Source organism: Pelmatolapia mariae, linkage group LG20 (assembly GCF_036321145.2).
Source record: "Pelmatolapia mariae isolate MD_Pm_ZW linkage group LG20, Pm_UMD_F_2, whole genome shotgun sequence".
Lineage (NCBI taxonomy): Eukaryota > Metazoa > Chordata > Actinopteri > Cichliformes > Cichlidae > Pelmatolapia > Pelmatolapia mariae.
Genome location: NC_086244.1, coordinates 42,525,229 through 42,544,085, shown reverse-complemented (window position 1 = coordinate 42,544,085; position 18,857 = coordinate 42,525,229). Strand labels below are relative to the sequence as shown.

General features: G+C 42.7%; 2 protein-coding genes across 2 annotated transcripts in view; both read right to left on the bottom strand.

Moving 5' to 3' along the window:
* Positions 1-1,747: 1,747 nt before the first annotated feature.
* icmt (isoprenylcysteine carboxyl methyltransferase) lies at positions 1,748-9,534 on the bottom strand. The gene is made up of 5 exons (XM_063463855.1): positions 9,292-9,534; positions 7,654-7,742; positions 7,332-7,501; positions 6,423-6,640; positions 1,748-3,860 (listed from the first exon to the last, which is right to left on the bottom strand). The coding sequence occupies exons 1-5, from the start codon at positions 9,508-9,510 to the stop codon at positions 3,681-3,683; spliced, it is 876 nt and encodes a 291-aa protein (XP_063319925.1). The 5' UTR covers positions 9,511-9,534; the 3' UTR covers positions 1,748-3,680.
* Positions 9,535-16,007: 6,473 nt separating this feature from the next.
* The window catches only part of rtel1 (regulator of telomere elongation helicase 1), a 41,655-nt gene continuing 38,805 nt past the window's right edge, over positions 16,008-18,857 (bottom strand). Inside the window, exons 29-32 of the mRNA XM_063463964.1 lie at positions 18,542-18,679; positions 16,876-17,064; positions 16,655-16,783; positions 16,008-16,261 (exon numbers count right to left, since the gene is read on the bottom strand). Of these exons, the coding sequence (XP_063320034.1) occupies positions 16,191-16,261; positions 16,655-16,783; positions 16,876-17,064; positions 18,542-18,679 (527 nt within the window). The 3' untranslated portion in view covers positions 16,008-16,190. The remainder of the gene's footprint in view (positions 16,262-16,654; positions 16,784-16,875; positions 17,065-18,541; positions 18,680-18,857) is intronic.

Here is an 18,857-nt window from a genome sequence, read left to right as displayed (position 1 = left end):
TCTAAGGCCCTTCTACACCGATCGCTCAGCGTGTCGGGGCGACCAGCTCTTGGCAGCATGGTTCATACTTCTTCCATTAAGTGATTTTGGGGTTCACAGCGCTCACTTCAATGCTGAAGAAATCTTTCTGTACATTCCCCCAAATCTGTGCCTCGACACAATTTCTTGGACTTTGGCTTCGAGTTTGTGCTCTGACATGCATGCTCAACTACTGAGTGTGTGCATTTTCCACCGCAGGTGGACTCAGAATAGGTGGAAGGTGGAATAAGACTGTAACATGACAAAACGTGGAACAGTTAAACTTGTGTTAATACTCTCCAGATGTGCTGCACGTGTGCTGTATATGGTATCCACTGCTACCATGAGGTATTAAAACGTATTCAAGCACCACCAGACACCTGGAAACGTAGTGTTTGGTTTATTATATATAAGAAGCAGGTAAAGCTTCGGGTCAGGGTGCTGTCTCACTGCGGGGGGTCTTCATGCTGACTCCCCTGATGGATGTCTCAGTTAACACACATACAAATAAGTTACCAGGTAAACAGTGAAGCTAATCAACACCATGTTGAGTGAGGGTGAAATGCCAAAACCTCTGCCTGCCAGGTGAGGTCAGATCACTGCCATGCTAAACACAGAAACAGGTACAAGGCCTACGCTCTTAGTGTTGCCATGTTCCCAGTTTCTGATGGTCACATAGCATCTATGGGCAGAAGGTCTGTTTAATAATGACTGTGGTGTTTTGGTTGTTTGAACCAGATGGTTGGGAAGCCTTATTTACCCATTTCAATATACCATTACCATACAGTACTGTAATATTACTGTCATCTCACACCTAAAGTAAAATATTTCACATTAAACTCCAACAGAGAAAAAGAAAAGCAGCTCATGTGATTCATAGAATACAGAATGTGGGAAAACAACAACAAACAAAAAATGCTAACTTATTGTGCACACACACTTTCTGCAGTTTCCACCTTTGGCACCTCGGTTCATCAAAGCACCATCATTCCTCCCATTTAGCTTTTCTTTCTGTCGTAGCAGAGTCATCTGCATACAGATGTCAGTTCTATCCAGCAGAATTACACTTTAAACTTGCTCACGGCTCACGAGTACATTCCCCTCAAAACATTTCCCTTTCATGAGGGCGTCACTGACGTTTCACTGCTAACAGAAAACAGGACACCCTGTCTTTAAATCTCATTTCATTTATAGAAACTCCCACCCAGAGAGCAGCTGAACATTGATGCTTTACCGCATCGTTTGATGTTTGAGCTGATGAATGGTAATGAATGGTCTCTATATTATTGCATAGTGCCTGTTCTGATGAGCCAGGCTCATCTATGAGCGTATGTCTTTGTTGTTGGAGAAAAAGTAACACATCATCTGCATAAAGACTGATTTTAACTAAAGCCTGTCTGATTGATGCTGTGGTTTGTTAAAATTGCAAACAGTGAAGGGCAGAGTGGGCATCCCTGCCTGGAGACAGAAGCTGGAGGATGTTTGCTCATTTGTCCTGACACATGCTGTTGGGGAACTATTTTTAACCAGTTTTTGAAACCAAATGTGTGTAAAGCTGCAAATAAAAAGTTCCAGTTAACTCTGTAAACACTTTTCTGCATCTACAGACAATATTGTGGTTTCAGTGTTTTTACTACATGAGTAGAAATCTGACACTAAAGCCTTAAACACACAGTCAGATAAGGGTAATCCAATCGCTCCTCAAAACAAGAACACCAAATATAACTCAGTCATTCAGCTCAGATTTATTTATGTAACTCCAATTAACAACAACTGTTCCCTAAAGGCGCTTTATACTGTCGGCTACAGCTGACAGTATAAAGTCATTTGGTTGGTTTGGATAACAGTTTGAGCGTCACAGGCTGACAGGAGAGACAAAAAGAAAAATCAGTTCCTAAAACACAAAAGGAGCTCCAGCACTGGAGCGCTGCTCGCACTTCCTGGTGAATACAGATCATGCTCACGTTACTTTAACAGCCTCAGGTACTTTATAATGCGAGCATACAGCACTAAACACTTGTTTAATGCTGTATGCACAAGTCCTTCTTGTACTCAGGGGCTTAGAAACGATCCTTAATCAAGTTTTTGTCAGCCACAACATTGAAGCCATGTGCCCAGTGCTGTGTCGGCCCACCTGAGCTGTAAACAGCTGTAGCCGAGGAGCTCTGGTGATGTCACTTAGTCCATGCATCACATGTTTTAGTAATACTCAATGTTTTTTAAGCTGTAAGTAGATTTAATGTTGGGGCTGATTCCTGTATAGCTTCATTTATTTCATCAGTCCATGCATTAGTAAAATTATGTTAAACACTTTTGTATATTTAACTTGATAAAAACCAACCTTTCACTTATTCATCACTCAACCTGTATCGACCTGTTGAGCTCTTATATTTCCCCTTTTGCGCTCTCTGTGAGCACTTCCTGTGACTCCACTCTGTTCTACCTTTTCACTTCTCTCGCCCGTCCTGCCTCTGAGTCACATCACAGGTTTACAGGAGGCGCAAACAGGGACGATATACATATGAAGGTCTACGTTTGCAGTCAGTCATATACGACGATGAAATGCTCTGTAAGAGTGTAACTAAACAAAACTGTATGGTATTCGTATGCTCTTGTCACACTGTGAGTAAATATAAAAGTTCTCATGAACATTTAAAACTGAACAAATGTCACTTCAAATTGAGGCCTTGGTCTTATTAAACACCTCTGCTCACAGCTCAAAAAAAGGAGAAAAGCTGAGGTACAAAGTGAGAATTGGGACTATTTGTCTCCATAAATCATGACATGTTTTTAAACCAGATAACATGTTTTGAGGATGCGCACTGAGCCAACCTGTGCTACTGAGTTTCACTCTTTGTAATTTTGGTCTTTTCACATAGAAAAGACTTTTTTTGTTACCTGTGCATCACACTACAGATGACGCTACAAAAAGTCTTTTTATTTATATGCTGACACATACACCTAATAGCAACGCCTGACTGCAGGTTTCACATGAAGAGGTGTGATTGGACAAACTGGGATTAGCAGGGACGATGTGGAATTGGACATGTTTAGAAGGAAAATGTAAACATTGCCAACCAATCTGACTTGTTCATTTAAATCCAGATTCAGAGGATAAACAGACATTTATTCTGCACATCTGCCACTGGAAGCATGGTGATGGGAAACACAGACATCAGGACTTGAATATAATGAGTCTCCGTGTGGGTTTGTCTCATATCAAAAATAGTTTGCTTTAATGGAGAAGTACTACAAGAATTTGTACACTAATGATTTTGAACCTGGTTGATTTCCTGTCCAAACATTTGCTACTAACCCCTGAGAGAATGAGCACATCACTCTCCAACAACACAGGTAATCAGTGAGAACACAAAGCGTGCTACAAGTGTACAAATGACACGTGAGAAATAAATGAAATGGGACACATGTAGAAGAGTGCAGCTTGTCTGGCCTTAAACTGAATGTTGGAGGTTGATATAAAAACAGCAGTCCAGCAGCCTGACACTGTCGCAGCTATCATGGTTTCTGCCTGTGAGCTACGGACTCTCAGTCAGCTGCAGGGTTTTACCTCGGGAGGGCCGTGCCGAGACACACACCCACCCATCAGGTCTGACTCGCTTTAGAGCTTTAAGTCTATTGCGTCCAGCATCCACCTCCTCGGTCTAGTTGACACGGATGCCTGAGATGAAGGGCAGCCCGGTGGGAACCCTTTTCTTGTACTCAACATAGTCCTCGGCGAAAAAATGGATAAGGGAGAGCTCCTCCTCCTCTATCCGCTCCCGGAAGAACCGCCAGCTGGCTATTGTGTAAGCCAGGATACACAGTGGGTTACACAGCATCACCTGCAGCAGCCAGAAAAAGACAACAGATGTCAGCAACAACAAACAATTCATTAAACTGATTTAGAAAACCCCTCCAATAGTAAACCAGTGACTGAGGTCTGTGTACCAGCAGGAGTGGGACAATTAGTTCATAGTTAGTACTTTAAGAAATCTTTCATAATTCTACACAAAGTGTTCCAAAACATGTAAACCACAAATGATGCTTTTCAAACACTGACAGCTGCATTAAAGCAGCCGAGCAGTAACCCTTCATATCCTGTTCTGTGTGCCCGATCACATCAAACGTTACGTCTTCTGTAATGTTTTTGCTTGTTTTGTTTTAAGTTTGGATCTCAGAGTTAAATCTTGTCAAATGTATTTATTATTAATTGTTCACTGCGTCCCTCCTACAAAGAACAGATACTGGTCCTGCTCATGGTGTAAGGACCTTCTATGGCCCTGTCCAGCTCTTCTACAGTAGCAGCCTATCGGTGCCGCACAGCAAAGCTTCTGGCAATGGCACACACAGTATCATCACAGAGCAGCTGGACTACAGGTGGTACCTGCAGGGCACAGGCATTGCTTCATACTGCTAGCAGTGACACTGACCCTGGCCAAATGACAGACTAATTTAAAATAAATAAAATAAAATAGCCTCCACCTGGAAAACTTCCTGTTTTGTTAATTTTTTAACTCCAAAGCAGCTGAAACGGAATAATCTCGTTACCTAACTGACCAGATCCATATCCCACATGTTTAACGGGCTTGATGCTATACTCTGATCAAACTGTGTTCCTTGTGTTTAACAAACAAGAAGATAAAATGATCCTAATTGTAAAATACACAGTATTAATATGTTCTTTGACCTTTATTATTGTAGTGGTGGAGTGCTGCTCATTACTCTTAGATACGACAGAGCTGTTAGATGCATAGAAAACTGCATCTAAATCATTTGAGATATACACTTAGATCATCTCAGGGTTTTTAATATGTTCATTACAAATTCTGATTCAATTCACTGATGAACAAACTACTGCTGAGGAGCCGCTGCACATAAACAGCACTTGAAAACGATATAAACTAATAAGCCCACTTGACTTATTTATAGCTCAAATGGGCTGATTTACATTTTTCAAGAATTACATTCTTCATTTTTAAGAAGATCCATGAAAGGTGGAGACAGAGCGATCTCATTACATCACTCAGCGAGCTCTATTAACGAGCAATAATTAATATTCAAAAGAGAAAAAAAACAACACAGGTTTTTAAATGAACTGCTTACTGTTTTGCGATGTTTTAAAGTTTACCAACATCTACCTAACAACCCTCAGGTCAGCGGCTCAGTGTTCTACTGGCCCATGTACAAAAATATTAATGCAATGTACCAAACACAAACTTTTGTATTATTTTACTTTCAATCTGAAACATGTTACGATAGCATTGAAATCGATATGGTCTAGTGCCCCCCGTGCCCCCCTTTAGGCTCACCCCTGCTCTCTTCCATGTAAAATAGGATGGCTGCCGTCATCCTTCAGCAGTATCATTTAAACATGCTATCAGACTAAGTTCACAGTTCATCTGCAGGTTTTTCTCTGTATAAAACAAACAGCTGCTGAGTTGCTTTTCTTCATGTTGGAGTTTGTTGATCAGCTGCTTTGATGAAGGACTCACACTCGCTTTTTTCCCAGTAAAGGTTTTAAAGGTGACCACAGGAGCAGCGCTGCTGTTTTGGACGACAGAAACCTCCGCCTCTTCGCTCTTTACAGTTTGTAAACAGACTCCACGTTAGACTGCGCCAGCATCGTCATCACTGCTGCTGTTGGGGGCTGCGTGGGCTTAACAGACATAATAAAAGATGGACGTAGCTTCCAGATCTGAAAGTATTTGCTCATCTGCCGTCACACGCATATGAACTTAACTGACATCCCATTCTTAAACTACAGGGTTTAAGGATTTAGGATGTCGGCACACCCTGCAGCATAACAGCTTCAACTCGTCTGGGAAAGCTTTCTACAAAGTTTGGGAGTGTGTCTATGGGAATGTTTTAAAAATCACCTAGTAGTGCATTTGTGAGGCTGATGTTGGATGAGCCTGATTCAGTCTCTCCTCTAATTCATCCCAAAGGTTTTCTAAAGAGCTTGGAAAGAAAGTGAAAAGACTTCTTTATCCCCAGAAAGTTGATTGTGTTCATCTGGTCGTAGTGTTTACAGTGGGAGAAATGTTCAGAGCCTGAAAACTTCTTTAGTATTTCACAGCTAGCTGCTAGCCCATGCAGAGCTTATAGCGCCTTCCTGCACTGAGAATACGAAGCATACGTGGCTACAGGACGTTTCCTGTGAGCTCAAACTTCTACCATACGCCTGGTAGATGGTTCGGATTAGTGTGTGAGCACGTTCACATCATAAACTGTGATCCAGAGTCACTCTGGAGTTTGTTTGGAACCACACAGAACCAAACAGTCTCGCTGAGGCTGCTTTGGTCTGCACCTGAGCGCGATTATTGTGTTCACACCTGCACAAACAAACCACACCAGGTGGGAAAATGAGCTGAAGTTAAACACGAATGATTGCTGCTGCAGCTCACCTGTGTTCCTATGCTCCAGTAGAACCAGCCCACATAGGAGGGGTGTCTGAAATAGGCGTAGACCCCAGTGGTGACCAGCACATGGCTTTGGGCCTTCTCATTCTGGACAATGTGATTGAAGTTGGAACCGGCTGTCAACATGGCCGCCTTCCGTAATCCTTCACCACACAGAACCATGAAGAGACCCAAGAAGCTCAACCAGCTGAGCTGCTTCAGTTCTATAAGAGATAAGAAAGACCGATGAAATACTGGCGAGCACATAAAAAGCCTCAGAGCGCAGATCTGGATCTGACCAGCTGCTGGTCTGCAGGCCAACAGGAAACCAGGGTACATCACTTCCTTTATTCAACAGAGGTGTGAGCACATTAGGTGTCAGTATGTTCCCATGAAAGGATGATGGCTGGCCTCTTTCTCCTTCCTTCTCTGTTATCTATTAAAAAAATAGATTATTACATTTTTTTGATGTTGATGGTTACATGAATAGCTGTTCATGCATTTTGCACGTCGCCACAGGTTTCCAGCTAAACTATAATACTTACTATTATAGTTTAGCTAACATGTCTGTTAAGTTACTTAAACTTAACAGACATGTTTACTTCCTATTTTGAAACACAAATCTCCAACCACTCTTTGGAACTGTTGATTGTCATACCCATGTGACAGCAAGGAAAGTGATACACCTCTGGCAGCAGCCAGCATCATACTGGGTACTACGACACGGCCAGAAGCTCTGCACATAGGATGTGAGTCAGCCATGAATCCATTAGCCCATCCACACGCTCCACAGTCTGGATGTAATCTGAGATCATTGTTATTTCAGCATGAGCTAATATACTGGATCAGGCAACCTCCCTTCTCAACAGTTCTGAGTGGACTGAGTGCAGGTCATTACAGAAATGACACACCAACCTGGAACGGTCAGCTTCTCCACAATGAACTCCACCCATGATGAGACAGCAGCCAGCGTGTACTCCACACTGTGGTTGAGCAGGAATGAGTCCAACGACAGGCTGCGAGGGTTGATGATGGCCGTTACCAGATACTCGGAGTAATGGAAGAACGACAGGGAACACATGTACCTGCAGAGAGACAGGATTACTTCACGTTCAACTGTAGCCGGCCTATATTAGGAAAAAACACATCCTGATGTCAACGTATGCAATCTATGTAGAATTTAACCAAGAAAGTGTGACATATATATAGTTTTACACAACATAACAAATGTACATACCAGCCAAAATGTGTCCAAGTGGTTTCAGAGAAGCTTATAATTAAACCACAGCCAAAGGTCACTCCCAAAAAGCAGGCTCTCACAGCAACCTAGAACGAGGACATGCTGTTAACCCACTCTGCACTCACTTTTTCACTGTCCAGGTATTTAAAACTCGTCCTTCACTTCTTCACTATTACACCCGTCTGCTGCTCATTCACAAACACGTATTCTGTCTTGCTTCTACCGACTTTAATTCTTCTCCTATCCAGAGCATATCTCCACCTCTCCAAACTCTATCTCACCTGCTCTGTACTCTCACTACAGATCACAATGTCATCTGCAGATATCAAAGTCCAGGGAGACTCCTGCCTGACTTCATCTTCAACCTGTGAACAAGATGGGGCTCAAGGCAAATCCCAGCCCCACCTGGCTGGCTCAGAAGGGGTCATCTCCAGATCGATAGTTTGTTTCCCAGTTCCTCCAGTCTGAATGTCAAATGATCCATGGGCAAGCTGCCCCCTGTGCATCCACAATGCAGAGTGTGAGTGTGTGTGAATGACAGACAAGGCACTCATTGATAGGAAAACCGCTTGAATAAATGTGTGTATTATTGGATGAATAAGTCTTGTAGTAAAAAGTGCTTTGAGTGCACAGTATACAAGTACCAGACCATGTATCCCCTGGAACTCATTCCAGCTGCACACCTCACACACGTCTATGTCACTCCTGACTTTACTCATACAGTACCACAGTGTGTCTCCTAGCATCCTAAGATATGCTTTGTCTACATCCAGAAAGACAGTACCTTATCTATACTTCTCCAATGCAAACATACAATCTGTAGGGGTCTTCTCAGTCTTAGTTCAAAAACTCTTTCCCACAGCTTCTTGGTAAGGCTCGACAGTTTTCTCGCTCTGTTGTTACTACTGTGCTACATATCACCCTTGTTCTTGAGAAGCAGTACCAGTACCCTCCTCCTCTATTTCTCAGGCATTGCATTAAACAATGTGTTTGCAAAGTTCGCTGCCCTGCTCTCTCAGAGAGACCAAGACAATCCCATAACTCCACAGGTATGTCATGTGGACCAAGCGCCTTTCCACTTTTCATTCTATTTATAGCCCTCACATCCTCCTTGCTAATCCTATGCGCGTCCTAATCCTGTAACTGTCCTCCTTTCTCTCATTTTGTAATTTATCACTGCCTCTTTCTCCATTCATCAACTCAAGCAATGCTGTATAAGTAAATTATATTAGATACAAACCAATACGGGACTAAATGAGCAGATTTCTGAATGGACTTCTGTCTTACCTTTTTGTCACAGCACATGAAGTAACTGTTAGTACCAGTTATCGAGTTTAGCCATTTCAACTGTCTAAAATCAGCAAGTTCCTAAGCTTAACAGACTTCTATGTTTAGCACATCAGTACCAACAGCCACTCTCTTCTTTTGCTAATGAGATTAACTCAGTGTTAGCTAGCTAGGCGACTCAGTTTGATAACATTAGCAGCAAGATTTAGCATTTAATATTAAATGGCGTAAAACTAGATTGCTATATAAACTGCAGGATGCCAAAAAAACCGAGGTCACAAAAAATACGACTTCAGCATAAGATTCAGCACAAAAGCAGGAAGTTGGTAACCTTATGACAGCACCTACCTTGTACAGAGGTCCCTTGTATATCAGAAGTAAGAGGCCGTTAATAAGGGCAATATGAGAAGAAATCGCAATTTTCCCGGGAGTCTCGGTCAGATAATCAAAGACCCAGTCGTGACGTCCAAACCAGGTTCTGATCAGAGGAATTACAACCACGCTAAGCCCTAAGATAAAGCCATTTATACTTACTCTAGCCTCTAATACCAACTTACTGCCTGCCATGATGGAAATACTGTACAGTGGTAAAACGAGATATCGCGAGAACTAAATGACAATCTCGTGAGGTCATATGACTGCCTTTGTATTTTATAAGCTGCCAGTACAGAAAACCAGAAGAGTCATGCGGATCAAATAAACAGTTTTGTGCTTCAGTAATGAATTGTGCAATAAAATATGTGTAATTAATACATGCATTTGTTAAAAATGATTTTATTATTTAATAATTAAATTAAAAATGAAAGCACTATTTATAAATCAATATTTCAAAATTGATTATTTCAAATTGAAAATAAAATTCACAAACAAAGAATTAAACTCTCAATAAAAACCTCTTTTCAAAAACGATTTTCGAATTCCAAATTAAAATATAGATTTAACCTGGTACGTTTCTTACAGTTTGAAGCAGATCATTAAAAAAATCACAAACCTTATATGCTGGTGACAAGAATAGATATGCTGTGCAGGAGCACGGAGGAAATTCTATGATGACATTTATGCTTGTTAAACAGGAAACTCATACAATGATACTACAGTCTGAGTTGAAACAATTCAATTCAGTTTTATTTATACAGCACCAAATCACAACAACAGCTGCCTCAACGCGCTTTACATTGTAAGGTAGACCCTACAATAATACAACTACTACTGTGATAAAGTCTACTCTCCACTGCTGTGTAATCAATTATTGTAAATGTAACTGTTATCAGGAAATGATCAGACAGCAGAGGGTTTTCAGGAAACACTGTTAAATGTTCAGTTTCTATGCCATATGTTAAAACAAGATCTAGAGTGTGATTAAAGTGGTGGGTGGGTTCTTTTACATTTTGACAGAAGCCAGGGTGCGTTACAAATGCACTATGAGAGTGGTGTGACTGGGCAGCGAGGAGACAGGGTCTAACCAGCCATCACAACTGTGTTCATTCATGAATGAACTTACAAATCATGGATTTTAACATCTTATTCAGCCGCTCCACCAACCCGTCAGTCTGAGGGTGGTAGATGCTGGTCCAAACAAATTTAATGCCCAGTAATTCCTTTAGTTTGCGAGACATGAACAAAGTGTCCTGGTCAACCAGGATCTCTTTTGGGATACCGACTCGGTAAAGGACCGCCTGTGCCATACACTTTGTGGAAATGGTGTGCACCGGCAGTGCTTCAGGATATTGTGTGGCAGTTTTCACTAGAACTACTACAAAATGATATCCCTGTGCACTCCGGTGAAATGTTCCAATGAGGTCTATGCCAACGCGCTCAAACGGGATCTGCTCATCACAAATACCTTCTGGAATATCGGCCTTAATCTGGTGTTCCCACATTTCATCCAGGACACATCCTGAATGCAGTCAGCTGCATAAAGAGGACATGATATTTTCTCCTAAAGCATTAAATCAAACCCGATGTAAGGTCAAAGGTCTTCACTTATTTGTTGAACTAAAAGTGGAATCTGGAATTCTTCCACACTGTGTTTTGCTAATGACGTGTTATTCACCATCACCACCAAGTCATGCATATCAGAGTAACCAGGGAGGATATTACATATTAATAAACATATAACTTTTTACAGGACTGAATATAACATCATTATGTAAAAGTCCAGAGCCTCTGTGCTTTATCTGATAATGATGTAGAGTACTTCTCACATCACACAAACAAAGGTCGCGATCATAAAGTCCTGGATTTGTCCATCTTCTGGAGCAGGCCTACAGCGGAGATTAGCTTCAGTCTTCCTGATGTTTCTGAAATGAAGTCGCTCTCAGTGGGCCAACAGAACAACAGGACGGCTGTGATGAAACAAAGAGAGGAAGCTTCTGCAAACCTCTGAACCCAGGAAACCCAGTTTGGTCCTGATGCCATGAAACTGGACACCTCATTGCCAGTTATCAGTCACTTCAGCGCAAAGAGCAAAACTAGAAAAACAATTAAGAAGTGTTGGTTTTGTTCAGTCTGCGCTTACTTCACACAGTGATGACCCAGGAAATGATGGGATGGATGTGAGTTACAATTCAAAAGGGTTCATACTATGATACTCAGGAGTGGGTCCTTCGCTCTTAAGCTAGAGAGTAGGACCCAAAATTTGTGTTGTGCTGGCTGCTGCACTCTGCTTGTACGTCATTGTTTTTGCAGCCGCTCTACGTGTACTTGTCATTTTCAACTGTATCTCTCTGACTTTGTATCCTCTGCAAGAATTTGTGTTGTATTATGTTCAAATGTTTAATAAAAACATGTATTGCTCCTTTATAAAGAAGAAAGCTTTCTAACTATCCTAATTAGTGAAGAATGTGTCATTTATGGATCTAAAGCCTGTTTCCCATTAGTAGAGATTAGATTAGATTAGATGAAACTTTATTAATCCCTCGGGTGAGTTCCTCCGGGAAATTCAGTTTCCAGTAGCACAGCACCGACAGAAGTTGCATGTTACAGATACAGTAAGGGGAATGAGAGTAAGGATATAAGCATAAATATACCATATATACACATATTAATACAGAATATATAATATGGATAAATAGGAATACCAGCGGACTGCACATTTGAGTGAGTATATTGCACAGTGATTATTGCACAGTCGAATATAAGAAAAAACCCAAATATTGCACAGTGTAAAAAAGCACTGCAGTTCAGTTGTTCCCGCCCTCCCTTGTCCTCCTGTCTCCCCTCCCTCTCCCCTCCAGAGAGGAGTTAAACAGTCTGATGGCGTGTGGAACAAAGGAGTTTTTAAGTCTGTTGGTTCTTATCTTTGGGAGAAGCAACCTGTCACTGAACAGACTCCTCTGGTTGTTTATGGCCGTGTGCAGAGGATGCCCAGCATTGTCCATAATGTCCAGCAGTTTCTTCAGTGTCCTTTTCTCTGCCACTGTCACCAGAGTGTCCAGCTTCATGCCGACCACAGAGCCAGCCTTCCTGATCAGTTTTTCCAGCCTGGATGAGTCCTTCTTTGCTGTGCTGCTCCCCCAGCACACCACAGCATAGAACAGTACTCCAGCAACCACCGACTGGTAAAACATCCTCAGGAGCTTCCTGCAGATGTTGAAAGACCTCAGCCTCCTGAGGAAGTACAGTCGGCTTTGGCCTTTTTTATACAGGTGCTCTGTGTTGCATGACAGGTCCAGTTTGTTGTCCACCCACAGCCCGAGGTACTTGTACGTGTTGACCACCTCCACCTCCTCTCCCTCTATCTGAACTGGCAGTGGACCTGCTCTGGACCTCCCGAAGTCCACAACCAGTTCCTTGGTCTTTGAGGTGTTGAGTTGCAGGTGGTTTGTGTGACTCCATGCGACAAAGTTCCTCACCAGACTTCTGTACTCCTCTTCCTGATCATCCCAGATACACCCCATGCTGGCTGTGTCGTCTGCAAACTTCTGAATGTGGCATAATTCAGAGTTGTAGCAGAAGTCAGAGGTGTACAGGATGAAAAGAAGAGGGGACAGCACAGTTCCCTGTGGTGCTCCTGTGCTCCTGCCCACAGTGTCAGACATGATGTCCTTCAGCCTGACGTACTGTGGTCTGTCAGTGAGGTAGTTTGAGATCCAGGCGACCAGGCAGGGGTCCACCTCCATCCTGTTCAGTTTTTCCTGAAGCAGACAGGGCCGGATGGTATTAAAGGCACTTGAAAAGCCCAGAAGCAGGATCCTGACCGTACCTTTTCCCCCGTCCAGGTGTGAGTGGGCTCTATGTAGGAGGTACAGGATGGCATCCTCCACTCCGACATCCGCCTTGTAGGCGAACTGTAGTGGGTCCTGGGCATGTTGTACCTGTGGTCGGAGGAGGTTGAGGAAGAGCCGCTCTAGAGTCTTCATAAGATGTGACGTCAGTGCCACCGGTCAGAAGTCATTCAGCTCATTGGGTCGGTTGCTTTTGGGGACCGGGACGATGCAGGATGTCTTCCATAGGGCGGGCACTCTCCCCAGTCGCAGACTGAGATTGAAGACTCGTTGTAGCGGCTCCCCAAGTTCAGCAGCACACGCCTTTAGCATCCTGGGACACACCTTGTCTGGGCCTGCTGCCTTCCTGGGGCGAAGCTGACCTGGTCAACTGTGACACTGGGAGTGGATTGGGAGGGGGGGAGGGAGGATGTCGTACTGTTTAGAGAGGGGTTGGAGGAGGAGGGGGATGTCATAGTGTCAGGGAGGGGGGAAAGTGAGGGAGGTAGGAGAGTAGGGAGAGGGCTCTGTAGTAAAGGTGAGGGTGGGGGGGTTGTGTGCCGGTCAAACCTGTTGAAGAAGTTGTTGAGTTCGTTTGCCTTCTCCATAGCCCCCCCACTGTGCTGTTCTTGATGTTGTGGCCTGTGATGGTTTTCACACCATTCCAGACCTCCCTCATAGTACCTACTTGGCTCGACTATACAGTACGTCGAAGCAAGAATATACCTGCTGCTCGGTCTGTGGCTTATGCCGGGCTCACACTGTGCGATTTTTGGCCCATTTTGAGCCGATTTTTGAGTCGTGCGACCGTTTTGTCGATCGGCCCGATTTTGGCCTTCATCGTGCGTCGTGCATCGTGTAGTGTACGTGGGGTAACGAGAAGCGATTAACACCTCACGACCAGCTCCCGATCATCAATCGCTTGGTCGTGAGGGTGTCACCGCAGCTTTTCACACTGCGCACGCGCAAACACAAATGTCAGCGAAAAAGACGGAGCAGCGCGGCTGTGCAGCGTGTGATCTGGACACAAGCATGGAGGCACAACTTGTAGAACTTTGGAAAGCTCATCCGAGCCTTTTCGATGTGGCCTCACAAAATTATCACGACCACAACAACCGTGAAAATAGTTGGATTTACATTGCTGCTCAGTCACAGCTGCCTGATCAATGTTTTTAATTAACAATTTAGCAAAGTTGATGGTGGTGGTGTGCGTGTCTGTGTGAGTGAGAGACACAGAGGGAGAGTGAGCGACAGATTTTCTGTTATAACCTTCATTTTATGGACGCACAGTGTGAGCACTCAGGTCGCATCAGAGCATCGGGCCGTATAGTGTGAGACCCTGCATCGTGACCTATGAACTTCTAACCCCTGCGAGTCAATCGTGCAGTTTGAGCAGAAGCTGAATCGCGCGACTGAAAAAAATCGCAGTGTGAGCCCGGCATTAGTGTTAACCCTGTTTTTGTTTAGAGAGCAACTAAGTTTTGTACACAGTGTTTTGTAAGCAGCTTTGTCCATTGAAGCAGAAGGGCAAAACTCAGAACTTACTCCTGCACAGTCGTCTCTCGTTTATTAAACTAGGGAGTTAGGGATAGCACTATTTTTGTTTCATGCTGGGTTTAGGTACCACTTTTTTTTTAGAATAGCTTGTTTTGTTTGTTATTTTGACCGCGGTCAACACTGGAGGTTATGTTTTGGTGTTATTTGAGTAGCAATAAACATCCCTTTGAATTCTGAATCTGTGATTGGCCTTCTGGTTTTGGGGCAGAGACGCCCTGTTAAACCTGTATGTTGTGCTACCGTACTCTGAGACTAGGCCTAACAATTTACTCGTGATTATCTACATTATTGTAGGGTCTACGTTGCAATATAAAGCACCTCGAGGCGACTGCTGTTGTGATTTGGTGCCGTATAAATAACACTGAATAGATTTTTTCTCATGTACAACTTTTGACATAAATATTCTTCCATAAAACTCTGTCTCCTGTTAACAATGAGTTAAGCTGACCAAGTGTGTGATTACTCACAGATTAACGTCTATGACAAATTACTTGGTTGACTGAAAGTAATACATTTAAACATCTGTTTAATCCAACCTGTAGATATGGACACTTAATGTCACGCTGCTCAAGTCTTGTAATTAAGCTGATTTTTAAAATTAATATATACTTGGAGAGACACACACAAGACAACAACTACACACACACAATTTATCCAATATGACTCTGGAATTTAAATATAAAATATTTTAAATGATTTCAACTTCAATCCACGAGTCAAAGATATGCAGCAGTAACATTAGTCCACTTGATGTTGCATTTTTCCAATAATACAGTTTTAAGTGTGCTGAGTTGTAACAGTGTTTTTCCTGATTCTTTTCCTAATAGAATGATTTGAATAAAATTCTTCCACTACTTGACATTTTCAGCTAATAACAAATATTTTTGGTAACACAGAAAATATTTACTTAACTATGCAGAGAAATATTTTAATTCTTCAGCGAGGAAGGAATGTAGAGTGCAGACAGGCAAATGATTTGTTATGTATGTTAGGCATGATTTGATCTGATCTGATTTATTCTTGTGAAACTGCGTGTGTGTGTGTGTGTGTGTGTGTGTGTGTTGGGGCAATCTCTGCTTTCTATAAATGCAATTCTAAAGTAATGCTAATGCTAACTATTTTCATTGGTGTATGACTTGTTTACAAATCAATAAGCTACACTTTATTGCTTCGAGCATTGCCGGACATACAAATGAAACTCAGGTCATGAGAATATTTCATCAATTCAATTATCTTAAAAAATGAAAAAGATTTTATTTATCCATATCAGATTTACATTTCATCACATGGAGAAAAGCTAATTTCTTTACAGTTACATTCAAAACATCAAGAACAAGTTAAAAAAACTACTCAGCAGAGGAACAGACTTGTTCCTGGGATGGTCACTGAAGACAACAGACAGAAATTTAACTCACGTTAGTTTGAACTATGATACCTGAACTCCATAAGGAATTCTGGACCATTCATTTAGTATTCACTTGCATTCTATCTTCTTTGGCTGCTTGAGAAATAACTGGAAATCTTGCTTTGGGACCTCAAAGGAGACAACAGCGAAGCTGGAAAACAAAGAAAAAATGCAAAAGGAAGTTTTTATATGTCAGATGTCGTGTTCATTTTATTATTTAATATCCTTTTCGTTACTTAAAAAAAACATGACATCAAACACACAACAGGATGACACATGGAAACAAGTTTCCAATTTCGTTGTACTGTTGTTCTATGTATGACTGTGCAATAACAATAAAGAGTTATCTGTATCTGTCATGTGTTTAGGCGCTGACAGAAACCGAAAAATAAAAAACTAAATGAGAACTGAATATTCAGTTTTGCGGGGTGGGTAAAGTTATATGCCTACAGTATATTGTGAAGTGGCACCATATAAATAAAACTGAATTAATGAGAATGATTAGTCACAAGGTAAAGCACTTTTCTAAACCACAGGGATTTACCTTCAGGTTGTTCCTGCTGCTCCTCAATCATAACAGGAACATCAGGAGCAGAGGCTGGCTGACCTATCAAGCCATCCAACATGTCTTTGTACTGCTTCTTGTGGTTAGGACGAATAAACATACCAAATCCTTAAGAAAAGGAACACAAGAAAGTCTTTTCAAACCACAAACATTTACAGGAAGATAGCAGAGAACATCTCATGATCTGGAAGAACACTTACTGACAAGAAGGCCGAAGTTCTCATCTCTCTCAGTGAATAAGCTCACTGCTGTGGTCACCAGTTTTTCATAGTTGTCTGTGTTTTTGTAGGTGTGAATAGCCTGAAAGAGCTGTGTCGATCTCTCTGCTCCAAGAGCTTTTTTCACATCAGTCAGAAAGGTAGTGTGGACTTCATTCTTTGATGCAGAACCTGATCAACATAGTTTTATGCTTAACCACCACTGACACACATTACATGACACAAGTTTTTTGTATGGGTATGTATCAAGTAAACATCATTACTGTTTGACAAAAATGCAGCATGATATGCAGAGAATAGGTGAAAACATCAGCTACAGGTGGACCGAGCAGTCAGCTGAGACTGCAAGACCAGGCTGACCAACCTGTGCACAGCCTGGATTGATTACAAGAAGGCCTATGACTCAATGCCCCACACCTGGATCCTGGAATGCCGAGAACTGTACAAGATCAACAGGACCCTGAGAGCCTTCATCAAGAACTCAATGGGGATGTGGCGTACAACACTAGAGGCCAACTTCAAGCCCATAGCACAAGTCACCATCAAGTGTGGGATCTACCAAGGAGATGCTCTGTCCCCACTGCTGTTCTGCATAGGCCTGAACCCCCTCAGTGAGATCATTAACAAGACTGGCTACGGATACCGACTACAAAATGGAACAGTTGTCAGCCACCTCCTGTACATGGATGACATCAAGCTGTATGCCAAGAGTGAACGAGACATCGATTCACTGATTACCAGGATCTAAAGTAATGACATTGGAATGTCGTTCGGACTGGAGAAGTGTAGTCGGATGGTAACAAAGAGAGTTAAGGTAGTCAGAACTGAACAACACTGCAGACATAGAGGACAGTTACAGGTACCTGGGGATCCCACAGGCAAATGGGAACCATGAAGAGGCCGCTAGAAAAGCTGCAACCACCAAGTACCTGCAGAGGGTCAGGCAAGTCCTGAGGAGTCAGCTGAACAGTAAGAACAAGATCCGGGCTATCAAGACCTGATTAGGTGGCCTGCTGGGATAATAAGGTGGCCAAAGGAGGAGATAGAAGCCACTGACATCAAGACCAGGAAGCTCCTGACCATGCATGGAGGGTTTCACCCCAAGTCCAGCACCCTGAGGCGGTACGCTAAGCTAAGGAAGGAGGCCGGGGACTGGTGAGTGTCAGCACCACAGTCCAGGGTGAGACAACAAACAAAGGCCAGACCACTCCATGGTATGTACCACCGGCAGATAGAGGAGGTGGCTGACATCCAGAAATCCTACCAGTGGCTGGACAAAGCTGGACTGAAAGACAGCACAGAGACACTAATCATGGCAGCACAGGAACAAGCTCTGAACACAAGATCCATAGAGGCTGGGGTCTATCACACCAGGCAAGACCCCAGGCTGTGTAAAGATGCCCCTGAGACAATCCAGCACATAACAGCAGGGTGCAAGATGCTAGCAGGCAGGGCATACATGGAACGCCATAACCAAGTGGCCGGCATAGTGTACAGGAACATCTGTGCCGAATATGGCCTGGAATTCGTCTTTCATGTTTAAAAGGGAATACTGTGTTATTCTTCCAAAATTATTCCTTGACATTCTTTTCTAATCCATGTATCTCACACACATTTCCAAGAACAAAATGAAGAGCGTGTTTCATACCGTTCTGCAGCATTACAGTCTTCTTGTCATCCTTGGACAGAGTGTGATCAGGTTTGTATCCACAGCCCTTCCCTGTCAGCTCCTGGCAATTTTCATCAAACCTCTTTTTGTGATGTGGGCGAACAAACTGGTAGAAGCCTGTGACACAAGGCAGCAACAGCAGTCAACTACAAACTGTTTTGCACTAACACACTGTTATAGTGGTGCCCTGATACTGAAATCATGACTTTGACATTGATATTATTCCTGTGTAAATATCAAGACTAATAATAATGACAGTTCTTACACTACTGTGAAAAAACAGGGCAAACTACAA